This window comes from Ammospiza caudacuta, chromosome 21 (assembly GCF_027887145.1).
Source record: "Ammospiza caudacuta isolate bAmmCau1 chromosome 21, bAmmCau1.pri, whole genome shotgun sequence".
NCBI classification, from domain to species: Eukaryota; Metazoa; Chordata; class Aves; order Passeriformes; family Passerellidae; genus Ammospiza; species Ammospiza caudacuta.
The window spans coordinates 10,658,765-10,680,981 of record NC_080613.1 but is presented as its reverse complement, the minus strand read 5'-3'; the positions used below and the strand labels follow the sequence as shown (position 1 = coordinate 10,680,981).

Here is a 22,217-nt window from a genome sequence, read left to right as displayed (position 1 = left end):
GCCCTGCCCAGCCTGGCCTTGGGCACTGCCAGGGATGCAGGGGCAGCCACAGCTGCTCTGGGCACCTGTGCCTATGTCACACCATGATGACTGGATTAATTTTTTAACTCCAGGCCAGAAAGTCTGACTTTGGATCAGAAGTTACCTTCTTGCAGGAGCTACCAAATGCATCTTCCTCACAAACCTTTCCAACCACCCCAGGGTTCTTTGTTGCACTCCTGTAGTGGGAAGGGGTACTCTGCTCTGCCAAGTAGGACATGATTTAAGGTGAAATCAAATACAGTTTGGTGAGGACAAGGGCCTTGTGCAGTGTCCATCACTGCTGCTCCCCTGAGGCTCCTGTTGGACAGGGACAAAGTGAGAAGCTGCCTACGTACTGTTGTTGGCATTATTTCTTTGGAGCTGTGGCTTCCACTTCTCTTCAACCACGGGGAGAGGTGACCTGGGCTGCTGGCTGGAGGCAATGTTGTTCTCATTGTCAGCTGTGAGGCAAGAGACAGGGAGGGGTTAAAAGCACAAAATAATGCTTAAAGCACAAAGAAGAGGAAACGACTCAACTGGTCAGCATTTATGTAGGGCTCCTCTAACTAAGGGGACAACAACCCACCACACTCTCTTGGCTTTTAGGCAGCTTTCAGTGAGCTCACACAGCCCCCTCAGGCACCCTGAAACTGTCTTTGGACTCATAACCTACCACTCCCCAAAACGTGGCTGAAATGTGCCACATCTCTTCTGTGCACCAGGGATGTTGATGCCATCAGCACACCCTGGGGAATGTCTCCTCAGGAGCTGAAGCTGCACACCAGGAGCAATGGAAGCTCAGCCTGACTTGGGCCATTCATTTGCTTCTGAAATGAGGTGGAACAGACACTGACCCTTCTGTCCCCTCCCTGCCTCTTCCTGCACTGCAGGTGGCTGCCCTGTTCTCTCTGGGAAGCACTTGGGTTTGCAAGCTGTGCTCAGCTCCTCTGGATCCAAGGGTCTCACTGCAAACCTCAGGTCTGGTTTCTTCCCCGTGAAGAGCAAGGGCCCATCTCCTCTGGGGCTCTCCCTGCTGCAAACACAAAGCCAAAGTCTCTGGAGTGTGGGCCAAAGGCCATCCCACCCTGAGGCTGCAGACATCAAGTGACCCCAAAATCTTTGTGTTTGTGCTCCTATTTCTGTGCTCCTATTTCTGTGCTCCTATTTCTGGGCTAAACATTCTGGCTGCCAGTCTGATGGGATTTTACAAGAAAATGCAAGCAAGATCAGTAAAGTCTGTATTGTATCCGTGTTTTCCTCTCCTGTGCCCCAAGAATTTCTCCCCACCCTCCAGAGGAAATTCTCTAGTTCTTAGTGTGCTTCAGTATAAAATGGTGCTGTGAAACAGGCTGTGAAGGAACAGTGCACAGTGAAATGGGCTGGAAGAGGAAGCAGAAAGATGGAGAGACTGATGACCAGGCTGAGCAGAAGGATGGAAATAAAACCAAGGAAAAGAGAACAGGCCATTTGCTCATCACAGCTGGACTCATCACACTAATTCTGGACACCTGTCAGACACACCTCTCCTTGAGGTGGCCCATTAGGGCTCCTTTTACACTCAGGGTGCCACTCATTCACCCAGGCTGAACTGGATCCTCTCCTAGAGTGAGAACCACCATGGTGAGAACCACCTGAACTCACCTGGAGTCACTGAGTCTCCAGTGATTTTACAGGGACTGCAGACTGCCAGCTCAGGTGGCAGCCCCTGCAGCCTGGTGACAGCAGCACAGAGTACAGTGACCCTGCCCTGTGCCCTGGGCAGAGAAACACGAGCTGGAGCAGTGCCTTGAGGCACCCACAGCTCTGCCAGGCTGCTCTGGGGGCAGCAGGACACACAGGACAGGGCAGAGCTGCCCTTGCTCTCCTCCATGTGTGCCAGCAGCCTGGGGGAGCAGGGACAGCAGCAGGGCTGTGATGGAGCTCCAGGGCTGGGCTCCTCTCCAGGTGAGCAGCTCTGCCCTTCAGTGCAGGCACTGCAGAGTCCAGCACCTGGCACAGGCTGCTCAGTGGGCACTGCACTGGCACAGGCTGGGCAGTCCCCCAGTGACAGGCCATGGCCCAGGACAGCCTCTGGCCCTGCCTGGGCCTGTGTGTGCCCGGGGAGCTCCCTGGCCAGGCTGGGCACCCAGGGAGTGCTGCCAGGCCCAGCTGCAGCCACAGGCTGAACTTTGCAGGTGTGCAGAGATGTGAAGAGCACTCAGAGGGCACCAGTGACCACATGGGACACATCACCTTTCCCCCAGCATCTGCCACACTAATTGCTCTTGAGCCAATGTCACCATTGTCCTCAACTCCAAACATCTGTGCGTGGGCAAAGGAAAATGCTGGATAACTTTGCCTGCTAACTTTGCTTATGGTTCAGGCCCTCCTTGTCTTGGTGAGGGATGGGTAGGGGAGAAACCCTCTGTATTTCCTCACCATAACTCTTTTATCTATTTCCTAATAATAGGGGATTTATTATATACAAATATCTGCTGGCATTCAGAGTGGCATTAATGAGATTTGTACATTTCACCCTCATCTTCCTTATCAGGCAGTCTGTGAACTACACAGATCATGGTTCTTAATTTTTCTTCATGCCTCCAATCCTTTAATCCAGGTTCAGCCTAGTCCTCCTTTTGTTTTTTTAGGCCTAGATTGTAGGAAGGGCATTATATGGCAGCACTCGACCTGAACAAAGAACTCTAAAGGGAGTCAAAGCTGTATATTGTTCAGTGTAATTACAGAACAAATTCCTCTGCCTGGTGTTCTGCTGTTCTATTTCTGCCTTTCAGCACCCAATTTACATTCTAATTGCTTCTCCTCACTGTGTAGCTGCTTTATGAAGCTATAATCTCTCCTTATTACCTTCCAGCCTCCAGGCTCAGCCCTCTGAATGACTCAAGAGCCAGACTGTGCCTGATTTTGCTTCTGGAGGCCAGCAGCACGTTCCCTGGCTTCTGTCGCTCGTGAGAAGGGTCCAGGGGAGGCAGCACAGCCACTGGAAGAGATCAGCCCTTTGCATTAGACAGGACAAAGCAAACTGGGCTGCTGAACACGTGAACTGAGGGAGCATTTGACCCATAGTGGCCTCTTGGCTTTCTGCATCCTGAAATGAAACATTCCCTGAGCAGGGACAAACCACTGCCATGCCTGAGTCCCCAGTCCCTGCATCCTGCCTTGTGCCACCAGCTCTGCTGACCACTGCAAGGTCCCTGCACTCCCACACTTCAGAGATGTTGGGGCAATGCTGCCTCTTGGATATGGAAACCCCAGAATCCCAGACTTGTTTAGGCTGGAAAAGACCTCTAAGATCATCTAGTCCAACCATCAGCCCAGCCCAGCAGCACATTCACCACTGATGCCACATCCAGGTGTTCTCTGAGCACTCCAGGAATGGTGACCCCACCCCTGCCCTGGCCTCAGGGTGCTTGAGAACCCTTCCAATCTAAACCTCCCCTGGAACAACCCGAGGCCATTTCCTCTTGCCCTTGTCAGTTGTTCCCGGGGAAAAGAGACCGACCCCCACCTCACTACAGCCTCCTGTCAGCCTGAGGGCACAAAGTGCTGCCAGGGCACCTGCAGGCCCCGTGTGCCCTCAGTGCTGTCTGCAGACACAGCTCACCCAGGGCTGGGCACTCACCGGCGCTGCCCACAGGGCTCCTGTCTCTGCTTGGCTCTGCCCTCAACCAGAGCTGCACACGGGGAGAGCTGTGAGCACAGGGCTGCCAGGCACCACCCCCGAGGCCAGGGAGGGGACAGTGAGAGGCACTGTGAGGCACAGAGGGGACAGGGGACAGTGAGAGGCACTGTGAGGCACAGAGTGCCTGACACGGGCACAGCCTCGGGGGCCCTGCAGGAAGCAGCTGAAGGAGACACGGACACCTGGGACACCTGGGACACCTGGGACACCTCCCTGTCACTGCACCAGTGAGACTTCAGCAGGAGAAGCCAGGCACAGGAGGGGACTTGCAAACAGAGCAGGGAGCAAGGAGAAACAGAGCTTACCAAGAGAATCCTGAGCTGGGCAGAGGGGATTTACCCATTCAGAGCTGTGATGTGACAGGAGCCTATCACAGATACTGCTCCCTCCACCCTGTTGTGTGGCCAAAGTAACCCAGGTGAACAACCACAGGATCCCAGACTGGTTTGGGTGGGAAGGGACCTCAAAGCCCACCCAGTGCCACCCCTGCCATGGCAGGGACACCTCCCACTGTCCCAGGTGCTCCCAGCCCTGCCCAGCCTGGCCTTGGGCACTGCCAGGGATCCAGGGGCAGCCACAGCTGCTCTGGGCACCCTGTGCCAGGGCCTGCCCACCCTCACAGGGAGCCCTCAGCACCACCCCCATGGGTCACTTGTAAAGAAGAAACAAGTGAGGAAGCTGCAGGTAGCACCAGCTTAAAATGTGCAACAGCTGAGCCCTCAGTGAGCTGCCCCTGTCCCCTGCTGTGCTCGGTGTCACCCAGAGCTGTGACTCCACATGCTCCATTTCAGTGCCAGAGCCAGAACAGGATGGTCAGAACAGTGTGGAGGCAGCAGAACTGCCATGGACAGCAAGGACAGAGCCACAGCCAGGAGTGAGGGCAGCCCTGCCCTGAGCAGAGCCCACTGCTCCTTGGGGAACACAGAGTCCCAGTACTGCACAGAACCCCAGTGCCCTACCAGAAACACAAACTCACACCTTCTGCTCACAAACAGCTCTCAAAACCTCCTGTAAATCACACAGATGACAAATAAAGTAGCTGCTGAACAACACACAAAGCCTGCACTAAGATTTGCCAGCAGGAACTAAGATGGAAGAGAGGACCCTCATGGATGAAGAACTCAAGTGAAACTATGAAAATTAGGACTAAAACTAAAATAAAGAGCAAGATAAGAACTTTGATTAACATTATTACAGAAAGGAAAATATGCTTTTCCTCAACCCTCTTGTCCTCCCATTCCACTTTCCTCAGGGCCTGCATCTGCATCTCCACAGAGCAGCTGTCTGTTGGAGAACACAGGTCTGTAAAAGGATTTAATTGTTCTTATAACCATGTTAGTTCAATTGAATTCAAGAGGGAAAAAAAAATAAAAAAAAATCTGCCAATATAAAATGAATTCGGTTTCTACATTTTTGAATATGCTGAGTGCTGTCTTTGAAACAGGTTTGGCTTTGAAATTTTAAAATCATCTCTTATGTATCAAGACAGGAAACAAAAGCAGTGACTTAGAAAAAAGCACTGGAATGACTCTTAAGAATTCTCATTTGTAGGTAGCTGAGAGGGAACTGAACACAGCTGCTGAAATGGCAAATTCTTCTTCTGAGAACACATTTCAGTCCTTTGCAGAACTCCAGGAGACACAGGCACAGGACAGGCTTGTGTGGGCAAAGGCTCTGCTGCCCTGCTCCATGAGAGCAGGAGGGGGGATTTAACCTGCTGGAGGAGGTTACACAGTGAGGATTCTCTGCTGGCTCTGGATAAAGGCAATGAGCAGTGATGGACTCTGAGCTAGTGTGGCACACTCCCTCTGTCCCTATGGAAAGGAGCAAACTGTACAACAGACCCTGAGCCTCTGCTCCAGCCTTTGAGGGATGACTGTGTTTGTTGCAGTGAAATGATGGGGCTGTGGGAATGGGGAGCACCGAGAGCCCTACAGACACACATTGGGGTCAGCACCAGGCAGCAGCACAGAATTTATTCTCTGCTTGCAGCGAGTCCAAGTGCCCAGCTTACCTGCGTGGGACTGCATGTGCTCCAGGAGATTGTTATAAAACTGGAACTGGATTCCACAAGCTCCACAGGTGTAAGGCTCTGTTTGGGAGAAATCAGTTCAGAAGAATTACACAGAGTCTGCAGGAAGCAGCACAGGTGCATACCTCAGTGTGTAAGCTGTGGGCACAGCGAGCGGGGCTGGGCTGGGCTGGGCTGGGCAGCTCCTCCTGCTGCACTTCACTGCCAGGGCTGGGCAGGGCACTACAGGAAGCCCCTGGTGCCATGGTGGCCATCTCAGGGTCCTGCACAGGTTTCTCCTGGAGGCTGCCCACTGGCCAGGGTGTGCTGGCCCAGGCTGCTGCAGCCTGCCTTGAGCATGTCCCTGCAGGTTTGTGCTGGGAGTAAAGCCTGCTGGGCTCATCTTCCATCCAGTTCTGTCCTCTCCAGTGTCTGCTGCCTCTCCTGAGTGAGACAAGGAGCACTGGGTTGTGACAAATGCTGTAGTCAGAGGCTGGGGGTGGAGCAGAGCCATGGGGGAACTCAGCTGGGGCTCTGTGGCTGTCACCAAGTGCAGTGACACCAGGGACTGGGTGGCAGCAGGATGCCAGGGAAGCAGAGGTGGAGGGCAGGAGCACAGGAACCAGGCCTGTGCCCAGAGGCTGAGAGCAGAGCAGGAGAGCCATGTGCCAGAGCAATATGGATGAGCTGGAGTGAGGAAAGAGCTGGGTGCAGAGCTCCCTGGTCAGCTGGAAGATACATTTAGCCCTGTTCTATGTTGAAAGTGCATTTCTTCCACTGAATTAACCTAAAAGCAAATGTTTGCAGTTGCCTGTCTAAACAGCATCAGTAGAGTGCATTGGATGGCAGATGTGATCCCAAACTACAGTGCTGCAATTTGGGAACACAGCAGCACTGCCATCTCTCACTGGGGCATTTTGTCCCAGAGCAGCAGAATGCACAAACATGTGGCATATGAACAACTGTGGATACAAATGCCTGGCACACACACTGAGCAGAGTCTATTGCTACAATATTTCAGAAGTCTAGAGCTGAGTTTGAAGAGAAAAACAGATTCTGTATCAATGAATAAGCAGAAGTACCAGCACCCAGGACAGAAGAACCAAAGCCCAGGGAAGCACAAGGCTGCCTATACCTTGTGAGAAGTCTATCTCAGAGAGAAAACCCCAGAATCCACCTCAAGGTCAGAGGAATCCATGAGGAAAAACATAAAAGAGAACATGAACAAGCCTGTACTTTTATGCTGTGAGAACCTAGAGCCTCTGGAATGATGGAGCCAGCTCTGCCTGGAGTTGTGCTCAATGCCTGAACTCACTGTGTCTGCTTGTGATGCTGCTCCTGGGCTTGCTGCAGCATGGAAGTTTGGAAATTTGGTACTTAAGTAACTGCTTGTGGAAAAAAGAGAAGATTTGAACAACTGAGTGGCACATGGGGATTTCAGTCCTTGGGAATTAGCAGGGACTGGCTGTGTCTGCTGAAATCATCAGCAGTGAGGTGGTTGTGGTACAATGCCGCAAGAGGTACAATGCAATCTAATTGTTTCCACTTGTTTTTAATTGTCAGAGAGGAGAAGGCTCCCTGTGGGTGCAAACCATCCCTCTTGGGCTTGTATTTCAATGCCAAAGAGCTGTGTTACAGACACACCTGTGCTGCTCATGGAGCCCACACTGCTCAGATGGGAATGCCTCAAACCCAGGGGGCCTGACTGCCCCTGCAAGGGTCAAAATTAACCTATGAATGTTCTAATGAATGAAAGCAGCCACACTTGTGAGAGCCTGCTGCCTGCTGCTGACAGCCCCTGGCTGTGTGCCCCTCAGCAGAGGGCAGAGCAGGCCCTGCTGTACCCGTCAGTGCTGCCAGCCCAGGTGTCACCCCACGGTCCCCTGGGCACTGGCAGCTCTCCTGTGCCATGGACACCTCAGCACTCACTGCTCTCCCTGCTGCCCCCCTGCCTGCAGTGCCCCACTCAGCAGGGCAGGGCCAGGGCCCTTCTGTGCCCACACAGCCCCAGCTGCCCCGGGAGCAGGTTCCAGCACAGCACAGCTCAGTCACAGCTCAGTCACAGCCCCAGCAGCAGGCAAACCCCCCTCAGCCAGCACTCTCCAAGCTGCACTTCTCCCACACTCATTTTGCTCTCCTGTTGCACTCACATTTCCTTCTCAGCTCACTTTGTCTCCCTGAGCTGCTTCACCTCCCTCCTGCTGTATTCTCAGCTATTTTATCAGCACAAACCTGAGATATTTTTCTAGCTCTCTCCTTGCCTGGCTCCCCCTCACCCCTGTCCAGTCTCTTCTGGGTTCTCCCATCTGCAAAACCAAGTGCCAGTATTAAAATCTGAGCACTCATTAGCCTAACTACAGCATCTCAGAAAACATATTTCCTGTCCAACCACCACAATCCAGCAGGCTGTGACCACCAAGGTCTCCACAGCTCTTCATCTCAAACTCCTCCCTTTGGCACCACAAATCTCTGCTACTCAGTGCACCCAGTGAACTGGTAAAATCTCTCATTTGTGATTCTTCTCAGAAAAATTGTGTTGATTTTCATCTCAATTCCAAAAGATACCCCTTCTGTTCTACTCCAGAAATGTCCAAATTTGGAAACAAAATCACCACCTATATCAAAAACTAATGTCATATTCTGAAAATGCCAAAGCGTTTTCTAAATAATTCTGACACAAAGACATACAGAAGTGTAAGTTTACCACAAATAAAACTGAGCCACATTAAAAATAAGTATAAAATTTAAATTCACCCAACAATTCCACAATATTTCCTGGGAGCAGGGGAAGGGATGCTTAGGAGGATGTGCAGAATCCTCATGGGAATGAATGAACTCACTTCACTTCCCAGAGCTCTCTGAGCCCCTCATGCTCCAGATGCAGAGCTGGGAACAGTCAGGCTGGCTGCAGGGAGGGTGGGATGTGCCAGGGCTACAAGAGCAAGAGGGATCTGGAAGGTGGAGAGAAGAAAGAAAGAGGCAATCTGTATCCCAAACCAGGGAAAAGTCTGTTCACCTGGGCTGATAATCCAGTCGATTCTCCTCCCTTTGATTTCTCTTGACCATGAACTGGAAAAGTTGTCAAAACTGCTTTGCACACCCATCTGAGCCACAGCTGTGCCCCATTCTCCTTCTCTCCCACCACTGCTGGCCCTCTGCTTGTCCTTCCCCTGGGAATTTCAGCTCTTCCTTACTCAGCCTTAGGATCTGCTCTCCTTCAGGTGGGCTGAGCTCAGCAAAGGGCCCCAGCTCTCCCCTTTTGCTCTCTCTCCTTCTGCTCCCAGCTGCTGGTGGGACAAGGGAAGCCCCCTGTGCTTGTGGAGGTGTTTTCTGAGAGCAGTTTCAACTAGCAGCTGTTAAACCTCTTCAGTGTCCTGAGCCACACAGAACTGACACTCACATCTGGTTGCACAATTTAAAACATCTTTCCCCAAGGCTATAATTAGACCCTTTTAGCAGTGCTTTACCCAGTGAGCAAGGCCCCAGCTGTGTGAGGAGAGGCAGAGCAAAAGCAGTGCCAGTGCTTGGGTTAAATAAATCACTCTAATTGCCATGTTAACTCTCATTGCCACATCTAAGCCAGGGAAAACAGCAGAGCCTGGTCTGAAGCCAGGAGGGAACAGGAGTTGAGAGCTTTAACAGAAAGTTTCAGCAAGTGCCCTGAGGTGCTTGTGCAGTGACAGATACCCAGCAGGGTGTCACCATGGCTGCTCTTTCCTCAGCAGTGAAAACCCACATTTCAACACCTCTGTCCACATCTTGGTGAAAAACAAATGCAGAACAACTGTGAGGAAAACTTCTCAGCATTTCCACCCAATGTTTCCATTGGCTTTAGCTTCACTAGCAGTGAATTGCACCTTCCCTTTGACACAAACCCACAAGACAAAGCAGGAGAACCAGCAGCAGGCTCCTACAAAAACACCAGCACACCCCAAAATCAGTGGAAGCTTCTTGAAAACAGACCTTCTGTCATTTCCAGCCAGCTCAAACAGCAAGTGGTAACAAGGTGCTCTGGAGTATGCTTGCAAAAGAGGAGTCCCAAATTCACCACCCTTGTCAAATATCTGGGCATTAATTGGATTTCTCTTCCTGCATGAACTCATGTTCTCAATAAAGCCCTTGCTTCTCTCTCAGGTTTGTAAGAGGAGGAAGAACAGCATCCTCCTCCTCACCATGGGCACGCTCAGAGTGTGGCACTCAGGGCTGGCTCACACCACCAGGCTGGCACAAATCACCCCAAAGCCAGACCCAGCAATCAAACACACTGCAAGGCAAGGGAAGAAGCTCCACCTGCTGAAACATCAAGGCCACAGTGCAGAATCTGCAGCAGAGACCCCCTGTCCACCATCCCAGCCCTGCTCACTCCCAGTGTCCAATGCCAGGCCACAGGAACTTTACTGAGCTGAGCCCTCATCACAAGTTTTTCTGTGTGCAAATGTAACTCAAATATGGGGTCATTTTCAAATCTTGGTCTCAAAACACGCTCACAAAAAACTCCCTGAAGACTGAATATGAAGTGATTTGGCAGCCCCAGACTGCACAGAAACACCCTGGAGGATTTCTGTTGCATTTAAATCTGACACCAGAGCCACAGAAGTGAGGCATTTTATTCTCTGACACCTGGACTCATAATAAAAAAGCATTTATTGATGAAAATTGCTCAGAGGGCAGGGCAGCAGGGCTGCAGGAGGGCAGTCCCTGCCTTTTGCACCACAGACATCCATCACACTTACTTTGTAAAAGCGGGAAAGGATTTGAAATCAGGGGACTTGCGGTTTCTGCAAAAAAGAAAGAGATTTAAATATTGAGACTGGCAGAGACCTTGCTGCATTCTACACAGCTCTGCCCATCTGCTCCCTGCTCCTTATCCCTACTGCACACTTCCAGAGTTATCCAGGGCAGGGCAGGATGGGAGCTCCATTCAACACAAAATCCAACAAGTCCAACATGTCCGTTTTCTCTCCTTTGCCCAATTTCTCATGGCCAGGGTTCTGCATCTTTCCTGTCCAATTTAAAATGTCCAGAGATTTTAACAGACACCCAATGCTACAGCAATGGAAACAAGGAGAGAGGCCAGCAAGGAAAAGCCATGGGGCAAGAAACCCTTTACAAAGGCTTTCTTTGATGCTCCAGATGCAAATTCCCAGTTTCAACACGCAGCTTCTTTAAACTAAAGCTGGCAAGGAAAACCAAGGTGTTTCACTCTCACTGGATGCCAAAGGAGAGTTCCTAAGCAGTGCAGTTACTTCAGGCTGAGAATGCACATTTCCTATGCAGCACACCTTGCAGGCTGCCTTTCTGTGAAGTGTGACTGAAAGCTGTGTGCTGGCTGCCCCTGAGCAAGCAGGGTTTGTCTGCATCCAGCCCCAGTGCCCTGGAGCAGAAGCTGTGATCCCAGCACCTCAGACCATGTGTGGTTTTCTACAGTCCCCAAGTGAGGTCCTTCAGGGTCAGACCCCTGCAGAGGGGCAGAAATCATTAATTATTAATGTTAAATATTCAGTCACAGACCCAGAGCATTTCCAGAAGGGTTCCAGTCCAAGGCTGTGGGCTGGCACATTCCCGACTGAGGCTCTCAGGGCTCTCTGACACACCTGGCCTGGTTTCCTTGGAAGGAACACCACCCTCAGGAACTGCATGGGTCAAGCACAGTGAGCCTTCTTGCTAAACATCCCTGTGATGAGCACCTGAGCTGCTGGAAAGGGCTCCAGGTAGCAGGGCCAGCCCCTAAGGAATGGAGATGAAGGCATGGATGATGCTGGGCAAAGACAAGGCTGGGATGCATGGGAGACACCAGCTCACAGGGAATGATCACTGCACACTCTGTGATCAGCCTGCAGGGCTCCAGCTGCTCCTGCAGCTGCTGAGCTCAGGACCTGGGGCAAGATCTTCATTGAAACAGGTCCCAGACCTGGTCCTGCTGAGCAGCTGAGCAGGGCAGGCTACCCCGGGCACCCTCCTCTCTGTGCTGGCTCCCTGCCCTGGAGGTGCCCTGCTCCCTCAGGGCACACACTGTGCCCATGGCACTGCCCAGGGCCCCAGGCACTGCAGGGCTCCTGCAGCAGCCCCTCAGCCTTTGAGGGACAAACCCCAACTTCCCTGTGCCCCAGAGGAGAATCTGGAAGAGAGCCCAGCAGTGGCACAGAGCACTCAAAGCAGCTCAAGGAATTCTCAGCATCACCTCTGGCTGCTCTCCAGGCACAAGTGCTGACACAGTGTCCTCGTTCTGCTTGGCTTCCTACTCACATGGAGAGCACTGTCAGTATGGAACAGCACCTCAGGTACTCAATACAACACTGGTGTATGTGAAGGAAGACTCTTAGGATTTTTCTGGTCTTCGTATTTATAATTGGACGTTTTTTTTATCCATGCATTGCCAGGCCCCTGTTACAGCACAATCACTTCCACTAAAGCTACCTATCCAGGTAACAGCCATAGAAATGCCACAGTGTGATTGATTAATGATAAATCACCTGCACTGGGGCTTTGTAACCTTTCCCTCCACAGATTCTCCAGGCAAAATGAGGGTTCAGGATTTCCTGCCCACACTTTGCTCTCCCAGGGACTGTCCTGGCCCTGCCCTGTCCAGCACCAGCCCAGTACCTGTGCTTGCAGACTGCAATCCTCAGCCCTGGCCCTGGCTGGGTCCCAGTTCTGCTGAGTGCTCCTTGCCTCAATGCTTTCACAGGCATTGCCTCAGCCCCTCCCCACGTCCCAGGGCTCTGGAGCAACTGGCAGGATGTCACCCACAGAGACTGGCTGCTGAGTGGTTCTTTTAACCCAGATATATTTCTTCCTGTCTGCAAGCTGCCTGTTGAACATGAGAAGTCTGGAACAGCTTAAATGAATGTGGCACCAGAAATAAACAGTTCATTCCTAGAAACCTCAATTCCACACAAATGCCCAGTGGGCACAGTGACTTATTTACGCAACCAAGCAAAGTGACACTTTCTCAACTGAACCCTCCCTGTGTGACTCTCATTCTCCTGCTGGGAACTGCACTCAGCTCCTGCCCCTCCTTCTGGGCACAGCACCTCAGGCTGCTGTGAGAATGCAGCTCTGGCTATTTGTGCAATTGTGTCCCCCATCACCAGCACTGCCTGTGCTGTGCACAGAGTGAAGCTCACAGAACAACTCTCCCTTCCCCTTTCCTCACTCCTCAGATTTGGCTCTCCCAGCTCCATGGAGACATGCAGCAGTCACAAACCAACCACAGATGAGGAAGAGAATTGCCAGATGAATGTTAATGGAAGTTGTATTTGTGCTGACAGAGCCTAGAGGCAGCTGGGTGCACCTCAGGAGGCAGAGGCACGAGGGCTGGCTGTGCTCATGTCACACTGCAATCGGTAATCAAGAATTATTATGCCCCAAACACTAAAGCTGCACTCACCCACCAAAAATGCCATCCTAGAAGTGCTGTCTTTGCAGCAAAAACCCCCAGGGATGGGCTGTGCAATGGCTGGACCACAGGGGCTGAGCAGAAGGGGATTTATGGCCACACCAGGGAAGAAAGTGATTTCTGAAATCCATGTTTAAAATCTAGTCCTGTGTCCTTTAAATCCTGACAACAGGAGATTTTCAGGCTCTTCCAAGAATTTTAACTCTATATCAAATGTAGAAAATCATATCTTTCTGGTCTCAATCTTGATCTCAGCTTGGCACAAACTGCTTCAAAAAAAGAAGACATTTCCATTGACCCTCTCCCCAGTTTGGAATAAACAGTGTTGGAAAGCAAAGCTTCCCTGTGCAAATAGGAATGAAAAGTGTTGACATTTTAAAAACTCTAAATGCTAAAATTTGTTGCACTGGAAGTTCTTACGGTAGTAGTTCCCTAAAGCAGTAGATGAAATTAAGACATATTTATACAGCTTAAATCAACCTTGAAAGTTCAAAATATTTCCCAATTCCCTACATAATTTTAACTGTTCTCTTTCACACCTGCAACACTGAGCAAATTCAGACTTCAACAAACACTGACAATTTCAATTAGATTTCCCCTTTGATAGCTGTATTTGAAGGTGTTGAAACTAAAGAGCTTTTTTTCTCCTTTTTTGCTTTTCTTTTATTTCTTGGATTCTCACAATTCCCTTAATCCCTCTCGGCCTTTATTTCACAAAGGAGTCATCCACATGCCCAAAACAAGGGCTCAAGCTGCATGAAGCTGTGAACACTTGAGTTAGGGATGGTTCCTGTCCCTGCCGGGGAGCCCTGAGGTGACAGAGGGCACCAGAGCAGGGCCCAGCCCCAGCCAAGGCTCCTCTCAACCACACATGGATGGAAAGGAAGGCAGTGACCTTCACTGTGGACAGTGAAGCTCAGCCCCTTCCTGGGGGTTTCCCTGCCCATGCCCAGGCTGATCATCACTGCCTTTTACATTGCACAAGCTGGCCTTGAAATATTGTTTGGCCTCTTGAGAATTTAAAACCCCAGCATGTGTCAGGAGTTGGCAGAACGGCCCCCACCAGGGAGGGTTCCCTTGAAAGCAGCTTTATGGCACCCTAAGGAATAACAGCAGAAGCCAGTGAGCCAATTCCATGCTTCAGGATCAGGTCATGGCACTGCTTTCTGGCCTCCCTCAGCTCAGCAGTGGATGAACAGAAGCTCCCTGTGTGACTTGGGACTCTGCTTCTCCCCAGGCTGCAAAGGGAGCAATTGGAACACTTTAGCAGGATGCTATTTTTGAAGCACTGTGGATCATTCAGGTTTCAGCAAAAAGCAAGTTCAAGTGGCTGTGGAGACCCCTTTCCATGAGCACAAAGAGCACTCTCCAATCATAATGTGGATGACAGCTCGAGACCTTCACCCAGTCCCTGCCTCCAGCCCGCCCTGCTGGGGGACAGAGCTGGGACTCACCTCAGGCCCAAAGCAGAGCTTGGCACCAGCTCAGAGCTCTGCTTTATGGGCAGCCAATGCCAGCTCACACTGTAAGGGTGCCAGGTGCCTGCACTCACTGTGACAAGGACTAGGGTTGTGTGCACAGGGAAGTGACATCTGAAATCCAACATTTTCCATTCCTATTCCCACCCAGGACTCCCTACAACATTGCACCCCTGAGTATTTTAGGTGGTTTTAGTTACTGACCTCCCTCTTCTGCTTGTCCTGCCCCTCACTCCACACACCAAGGGATCTGTGCCACTGCAGCCAGGATGGTGGCACAGGGAAAAAGCAGAATGTCCCCAGATGGGTGGCCTAAAAATCTCTCTGGTATCTCTGTATCCAAGCCTGTGACACAAACTCACACCCACAGAGAACAAGAGCCATCAGGCATTTAACAAGGCCAAGCCCCACAGCTCTTGGCTGCTCAGCTGGGACCTACATTTACCTCCCAAACCTGGTGACTGTTCCTTACAGCAGCAGTTTGGTGACAAGCAAACAGCAGATGGGAGTGGGAGGACAGAAGTGTCCATCCTTCTGTCATTGCCCACCACATTGCCATCACCTGCTTCCCTGCCTGGGAGGAATCTGCTGGCTGAAGCAAAGAGAGGACAAGCCAATGGTGGCAGAATCACCCCAGAGCTCCCATTCCACGTGTGACACTGAGCCACACGGGGTTTGTCACCCCACTGAGACACAGCCATGGGAAGAAAGAAAAGGAGGAGGCAAGGACATGCCAGCTCTTCCAAAAGGCAGCTGCAGGGAGCTCTGCCTGGACAGCTGAGCACACAGAGCCCTCCAGGCCTCTCTGACCACCAGGGACACACAGGGTGACTGGTGATGCTCACCCAGGCTGCTGTCAGTGAGGCCATTGGGACTCCTGGAAGGAATAAGAAGAAAATGGCTTGGTGGTGCAAGGGCTGGAAAAGAGCAGTGAATGGGAAGCAGCACAAAAACTGAGCCAAAGGGGGACAACACGGCTGGGGAAGAAAAGAGGATGCAGGACAGATAAAGGGAGGAAAAAGGGAAAAGTTTATACATCCCCATGCACCAGCCTGGCTTTCAGGAGCATGTCAACTCCTTAATGCAGAAAGCAACCACTTCCACCAGAGCCCAGCTGCCCTCAGACCAGTCCTGGGCAGCTCACTAGAGTTCCTCAGGTTTCCTGCTCAATCAAAGGTCCAGGTGAGTGACTTGCAACCCCTCTGCAGCCTGCCAGGCCCTCGACTGAGCCACTAAAATAAACTGACACTACACATGGTGCAGACAGAAACACTCCTTACAGGGAAACAAGATGAGCAAATCACATGAAACTTTCTACTCAGCTGGTAAGAATTTCTGGTTTTGTTTTGGTTTTTGCTGTGAACTTTCACTCATGTGCTTTAAATGTTGCAGTCCAGAAAGAAACAGATTGAGGAGGATGAGTGTGATGTGAGCTGGTACAAGGAGATGGCAGGGAGAGTTTGGGAGATGTGTCACAGCAACAGTGGGTCAGTATTTAATAGTTCAGCAAGAACTGAAGGCTTGCACTGTCCAGCACAGCCACTGTGTTTGTGTTTCTCGTCAGAGCCTCCTGGGCAGGTTCATCCCCCCTCCTGCAAAACTTGACAAGAACAGCCAGCAGGTTTCCAATGCAGCTTTCTTGGCTTCAGGAATGAGCTGTCTGATAGAAAGGAAGGTATTTCTGCCCTTCCTTTGTTGGCTGTACAAGGTTTGACAGGAATAAAATAGGTACAATCTCAGGCTGCTACTTTCCAATGGCTCCAAAGGAGTCAGGGCCCCAAGTGGTGTGTTGGCATTTACAGATGTGCACTTAAAGGCTTTGAAACCCTTCAAACACTGACAGCACCCCCAGAAGACAAGACAGGAGCTGCTGAGAGGCCAGGGCCACGTCCAGAGCTGCAGCCAGGCTGGGAACTCTGCAACTCAGAGCCTGCACTGCCCTGAGTCAGGTCTGCCAGCCAGGCTGGGCTTACTGACCAGGGCCTGGGCAGCCCCAAGGACTCTGAGTGTCCAGCAGGACCAGGACTAAGGGCCTGAAACAGAGACAAGCTCACCTGATGGGTTCTGCTTACACCTCTTTTCTTTAGGTTTCTCTGTCCCCGAATGACCAGCTGCAATTGTGGTGAATGATGGATTAGTACAGGATTTTCCCCCAAAACACAACACACAGTATTTTAGCAACAAACAACCTTCTTCCCCATTTCCCATCACCCACTCTGCTACCACACATGGGTTTTCCAACACCACAGCCCTGCTTTTCAACATGGTTCCAGAAAGCCCCTGACTTGCTTCTGAGGCAGGTCTAACCCCCAACAGACACTGTGTGACCTGCTCCAGGGAGATATCCCAGCCCTCACCTGCCCATTCCAGCCAGAGGCATTGCCAGCCCCACATATTCTGCTTCTCTTGGATGGGGAATGGAGGGAGGCCAGGCTTTTCTGCTACCATGTTATTTATCTCTGCAGCAAGATGCTAAATTGATGTTTCATCTGGTCTGTCACTTTTGCTCCTATTGGGAGAATGGTAGTGGCCCACTGGAAGGCTGGGCAATACACAGGCAGGATAAAAACCTTGCACAGAAAACTCTGTAGGTGCTGGACCTGAACAAAATTGTCTAGGCCACTGGTTATGTTCAGTTACTACCACATGGACTGCACAAGTGGAGGGGAATTTCATTTCTTCTAGCACACATATTTTGGTCTCACATACACACATCTGATTCACTGTGAGATTCACACAGTGTCTGACTGCAGAAACAGCTGGGCATTGGTTGCAGTGACATTTAAATAAACTGTCATGCTCAGCATCACTGTAACCTGCAAACTGCTCTTCTACCCACAGTCCTCAAATTTCTGCTGCTTGCAAATGGCTTTGCTCCAGCAGGACTGCACTGATACACAGACACAGCACAAGTGCTGCTTGATCTGATCTCCATCCATCCTTTTTCCACATCTTGGCTCCCCTCTGAAAAATCAATGTTCAAGTGCCTGGTCCTTGGCAGCAGGAATCCCCCATGGCCTGTGTGCCAGGGCTGGGGTGCCAGGAGCCTGGGGAGGAGGGAGGATAAGGCACTACCAGGAGGGCTGGCTGCCTGTGAGCCTAAACAAGGTACCCCACAATACACCCACATCCACTGACACAGCTGGGTCCTGCTTGGAGAGGAACATGGAAGCAGCAGGAAAGGGTGACCACACTTACCACTGGAGTTCTGGGAATTGCTGTTTGTTTCTTCAAAGTTGTTTTGCACTTTGCCTTCCACTCTTCTGCTGAAAGCACTTTCTGCTGGGTGGAGAACAAAGCAGGAATGGTGACTGGTCAACACTGATGCAGAACCAGGCAGACAGGAGGCAAGACATGCTCCTGTGCCACATAATCACAGACCCTGAGTACAGCAGAAAGGTCAAATACCTCATTTTGGAGGCAAATGGGCCAGATTCAGTGAAGGGATAGCAGGTGGGGATTTTTCTTGAATGCCTTCTGGCTGAGGGGCCTGGATTGGCTCTTAGGGAGCCCATGAACACCAGTCCTGACTGAACCAGAAAGGTCCTGAAAAAAAACCCAACCCTTATCTTACTCTTCCTTAAGGCAACAAGCAGCCCTTAACTCCTGTGAGCAGTCTGAGACTGAGCTCAGGGCCTCACACCACACCAAAGTGTCACTTACAGAAGTGCTGTGCCAGCTTTTCTTGTGCTTCCCAGCCACCTGCACTCCCTTCCTAAACACCCTCCTGGAAATGTTGAAGCAGAGGCCTGAAGGGTTGTCCCAGAGCCTGCCCACCATGTCTGGAAAAGCTGTGGAAGATCCTCTGGCTCTGGGCTTCCCAGCAGTGCCCTTGTTCCCTGAGCCCCCCTGAGCTCCTGTCAGGGCCCTCTCCAGCCACAGCACAGGGCAGGTCCCAGTGACTGCACTGGGAGGCTCCTCCAGGGCACCCAGGTACTTCCTGCCCCTGGCAGTGGCCACAAGCCCTGGAGCATCCCTGAATTATCCCTGGAGCATCCCTGAATTATCCCTGGAGCATCCCTGGAGCATCCCTGCACAGCACAGCTCGGGGTTCCCACCCTGCTCAAGCTGCTGTCCCTCAGCACCAGCTCAACAGTGCAAGGAGGTCCTGTCTCACTTCACTGGGTCTGCAATACCCAGGCAAATGGATTTACTGTGGTGGCTCAAAGGATAAACTAGAGATTAAACAAAAATGAACTGGCCAGAGCAATGTGTGTGGCCTGTGCTGGACAGGCCCTCGCCCTGCACTCTCATTCTGGAGCCCACTGTCACCTGAGGGCTTCACAGGGACAAGGCCTGGCTCTGCTGGGCATAGCCGGCAGACTGGGCAGGGCTGGGGACACAAGCCTTTCATTCAGGAGTGATGGGGACTCCTGAAAAGTGCTGCCACACCATGATTTTATTCCTGCAGACCACTGGAGTGGTCAGAACTGCTGTCAGGACTTGTCAGAGGGCCCAGGTCCCTGCAGCTCCCAGGGCTGCAGTGTGGCTCACACACGTGGGCCTTGGGGCTACCAGAGACCTGAACTGAAGGAAGAGCCCAGCCCATGGATTTTGGCCCAGCCAGTCCTCAGTGGACTCTTCCAAGTCCTGAGCAGGCTTCTCAAACTCTCAATCAACTACACTCCTGACTCCTAAAATTCAGGAACACAAGCAAACTTGGTAACCAAATCAACTGAAACAGAAATGCATCAAACAGGGCTGAAAAGGAACTGGAAACATTATCTACCGAGGCCACTTGACAGATAAATAACAGAAACAAGAGGCCTTAAATAACAGGAAAATCAGACAGTGACAAAATGGTTTGGGTCAACTCACCCCTCCCAAGAGACCCAGGTTCAAGTCCTGGCTTATGTCACAAGTGGAAGTGAGATGGAGGTCTCCAAAGACCTTTGTAAAGAATTGGCATGGTGGTTTTGCCTTCATCCCGTAGGCTTCCCCCCAAAACCTCCCCCAGGTCTGGCAGTAAGAAAAATCTGGTTTAATGCACCTGCTTGGTCCTACTGTGCCCTTCCCACACTGAGAGGGCAGCTCGCTCTGTTATCTCTCCTTGTACTGGAACCTTTTGAAAGTGAAGTAAAATTCTCTGTATGGACCAAGTCCTTGGCAGCTGTGGGTATGTGTTACCAACAAAACCCATCCTTGTTCAGCATCCATGGCCTTTCTCACCACAGCCACCTCTCATACTCAGCATCTGTCCATGCCAGACATTCTAGGGGTGTTTAAACACCAACTGACTGACCAGCCCTTCTTCTGCACCCAGATGGGATCTCTATCCATCAATCCCACAGTGGACTGCACACGGCGCACACTGTTTCACACCCTATTAATTAACTGTTATTTTTCAGTAGTCTTTGCTTTCTTTCTTCTTATTTTTGTTTTTTAGGCTTGGTCTTGTTTGGAAGGAGGAAACTGAGACAATGAGAGGATCAACCCTAACTTGCATTTTCTAACTCCTCAGTAATGGTTCTGTAATACTGATTTTTCTGTTTATCTCTCAGAGGTTCCTGAGAGGAATGGAGCACTGTGAAAACACCGGTACTCCATTGCACTTCCAAGGGCACAGGCCTAGCCATGAGAACATCACCTTGAGGAAAACAAACACTAAATGCCAAACAGTGCTGAAAACCAGGCAAAAATCCCCATTCCTGACAAGCCATTACATGAATCCTTGAAGGATTCATGTCAGGAAGCTCTTCTGAGTTTGTGACACCAGGATTTGAAACAGGGTCTTTTGCACCTTGTGGTTACCATGATGTTTAACAAAACAACTTGTCACTGGGAAGGGATTATACAGCATCAACTGCTCCTGGGAGCAGCTTCTGTGGGACAGCCATGGATGGAGTGAACTGAAGCCAGGAAGGGTGAAATGGCAGGGCACTGAGCAGCTGAGCAGGCTGAAGGGCAGTTGGTACCTGTGATGGCCTTGCTTCCTGGGGATGCGGAGTTGGGAGCGCGGAACATCTGGGCCTGGGAGGCGGGCGGGACGCCGGAGGGCGCGCGGTGCAGGAGGCTGGAGCAGCGGTTTACGGACGCCGGGGACTTTTTGCTGGACTGGCTCGTCTGTGTCTTCACTGCCACGAAGAGTGGAGATCGAGAGAACTCTGGATATGAACACTCAGAACTAGTGCCTGCACAGCCAGGGAGCTCATAGAGCGGGGCCCGCTGGAGCTGCTGATGCACCGAGCCCCTGGGCACAGCTGGGCTCCCCCTGGGGAAGCTCCTTAGTTCCCCTGCACACCTCTAACTGCCACGGACCAACCCATTCCTGCTCCTGCAGGAATCACCCCATCCATCCAGGAGCACTGTGTGATTGCCATGGCCTGGCTGGGGGCACCTGCAGCTCTGGCCTCCACATCTATGGACTGAATTTTGGGAACAGGTTTCTAAAGTACTCAGATCTCTGAGTAGGGACAAGCTTTGTTTCTTGAGCCTTGAATAAATCCTAGTGATCTCCAGCTACGTTCCTTTTCTCTTTGACCAAATACAAAGGAAAGGGCACTGATGGGAATGGAATGGGATGGAATGGAATTAGGAGGCAGAGTGAGTAAAGGCTTTTGGTCCCATCTCCAGACTGGTGACATGTGGAGAAATTCTGAACATTACAGGGATATGCCCTTTGAATGCATCTATATTTTGGTCTCTTCAGCACACAGTGAGGATCACCAGGAACTGTCAATGCCAAAAGTCATCTGAAACACCTTCAGGAGGACAGCCCTTTGGGCCACATGGATTAAATAAACCATTACAAAAATGGAGAAACTGTCTAAGAACCCCCTTCACTCATAAGGGGCCTCTTCTATGGAAATTTGGATATGGGTCCTGAAGCACCAGCCCCACTCCAACCACCTGTCATGAAAAATCACTAACAAAAAGGTTCAACCAACCCACAGTCCCAGCTCCCTGCCAGTGATTTCTACAGTGATACTGTGGGATGCTTAAAGATGGAGGGACAACAGCAGCACCTGCACATCCTACCCAGTGTGAGTGAGAAATACTCAACCACACTGAGCAGCTCTCAGGGGAATGCCATGGCAGCACCACAGCCTAACTCTGAAACAGGGGAGAAGCCCCCTAGGCTGGGATGGGACACTCATTTCCAAAATCCCAGGAACTTCACAGACCTTGGCTGTGCCTGGCTCTCACCTCCAGCAGCAGCACTGGGGACTGGGAGTGTGTACATTCACAGGGCATTGCAATTCCAGGGGTTTTGATTCACTTGCTCTGACACACAGCCCCAAGCTGACATTTCCTCACATGTCAGTGTAGTTCTGCAGGAAATTATGCACTGATTTTCTCAGTTTAGTCAGGATACTTCTCTGCTTGGTCTCCAGCCAGATAAATAGGCAGAAGGCTTGTTTTGCTCTCTATGCTTCCTTTCACTCTCCATGGAAAATCCTCCTCCAGCTGCTGCCAAATTGCCAGCAAAAATGTAGCCAGATATGAGAATTTCCAGCTTGTGGATTGTCTGCTTTCCATGAGGATCATTCTCACCAATGTCTGCTTTATTGCCCATCCATGCCATGAGAAACAGCCATCAGCAACTCTTCAGTGCCAGACACAGGGAGCATCACCGCACATCCTCTGCAGCCCAGATACTGCTCTGGGATGTGGCAACAAAAGTCT

The 22,217-nt window shown here is 51.2% G+C and overlaps 1 protein-coding gene across 1 annotated transcript in view; it reads right to left on the bottom strand.

Moving 5' to 3' along the window:
• Positions 1-22,217, bottom strand: part of ZNF618 (zinc finger protein 618) — a 150,124-nt gene that overhangs the window by 9,030 nt on the left and 118,877 nt on the right. Inside the window, exons 10-15 of the mRNA XM_058818372.1 lie at positions 20,507-20,695; positions 17,790-17,873; positions 16,646-16,702; positions 10,448-10,492; positions 5,718-5,795; positions 378-482 (exon numbers count right to left, since the gene is read on the bottom strand). Of these exons, the coding sequence (XP_058674355.1) occupies positions 378-482; positions 5,718-5,795; positions 10,448-10,492; positions 16,646-16,702; positions 17,790-17,873; positions 20,507-20,695 (558 nt within the window). The remainder of the gene's footprint in view (positions 1-377; positions 483-5,717; positions 5,796-10,447; positions 10,493-16,645; positions 16,703-17,789; positions 17,874-20,506; positions 20,696-22,217) is intronic.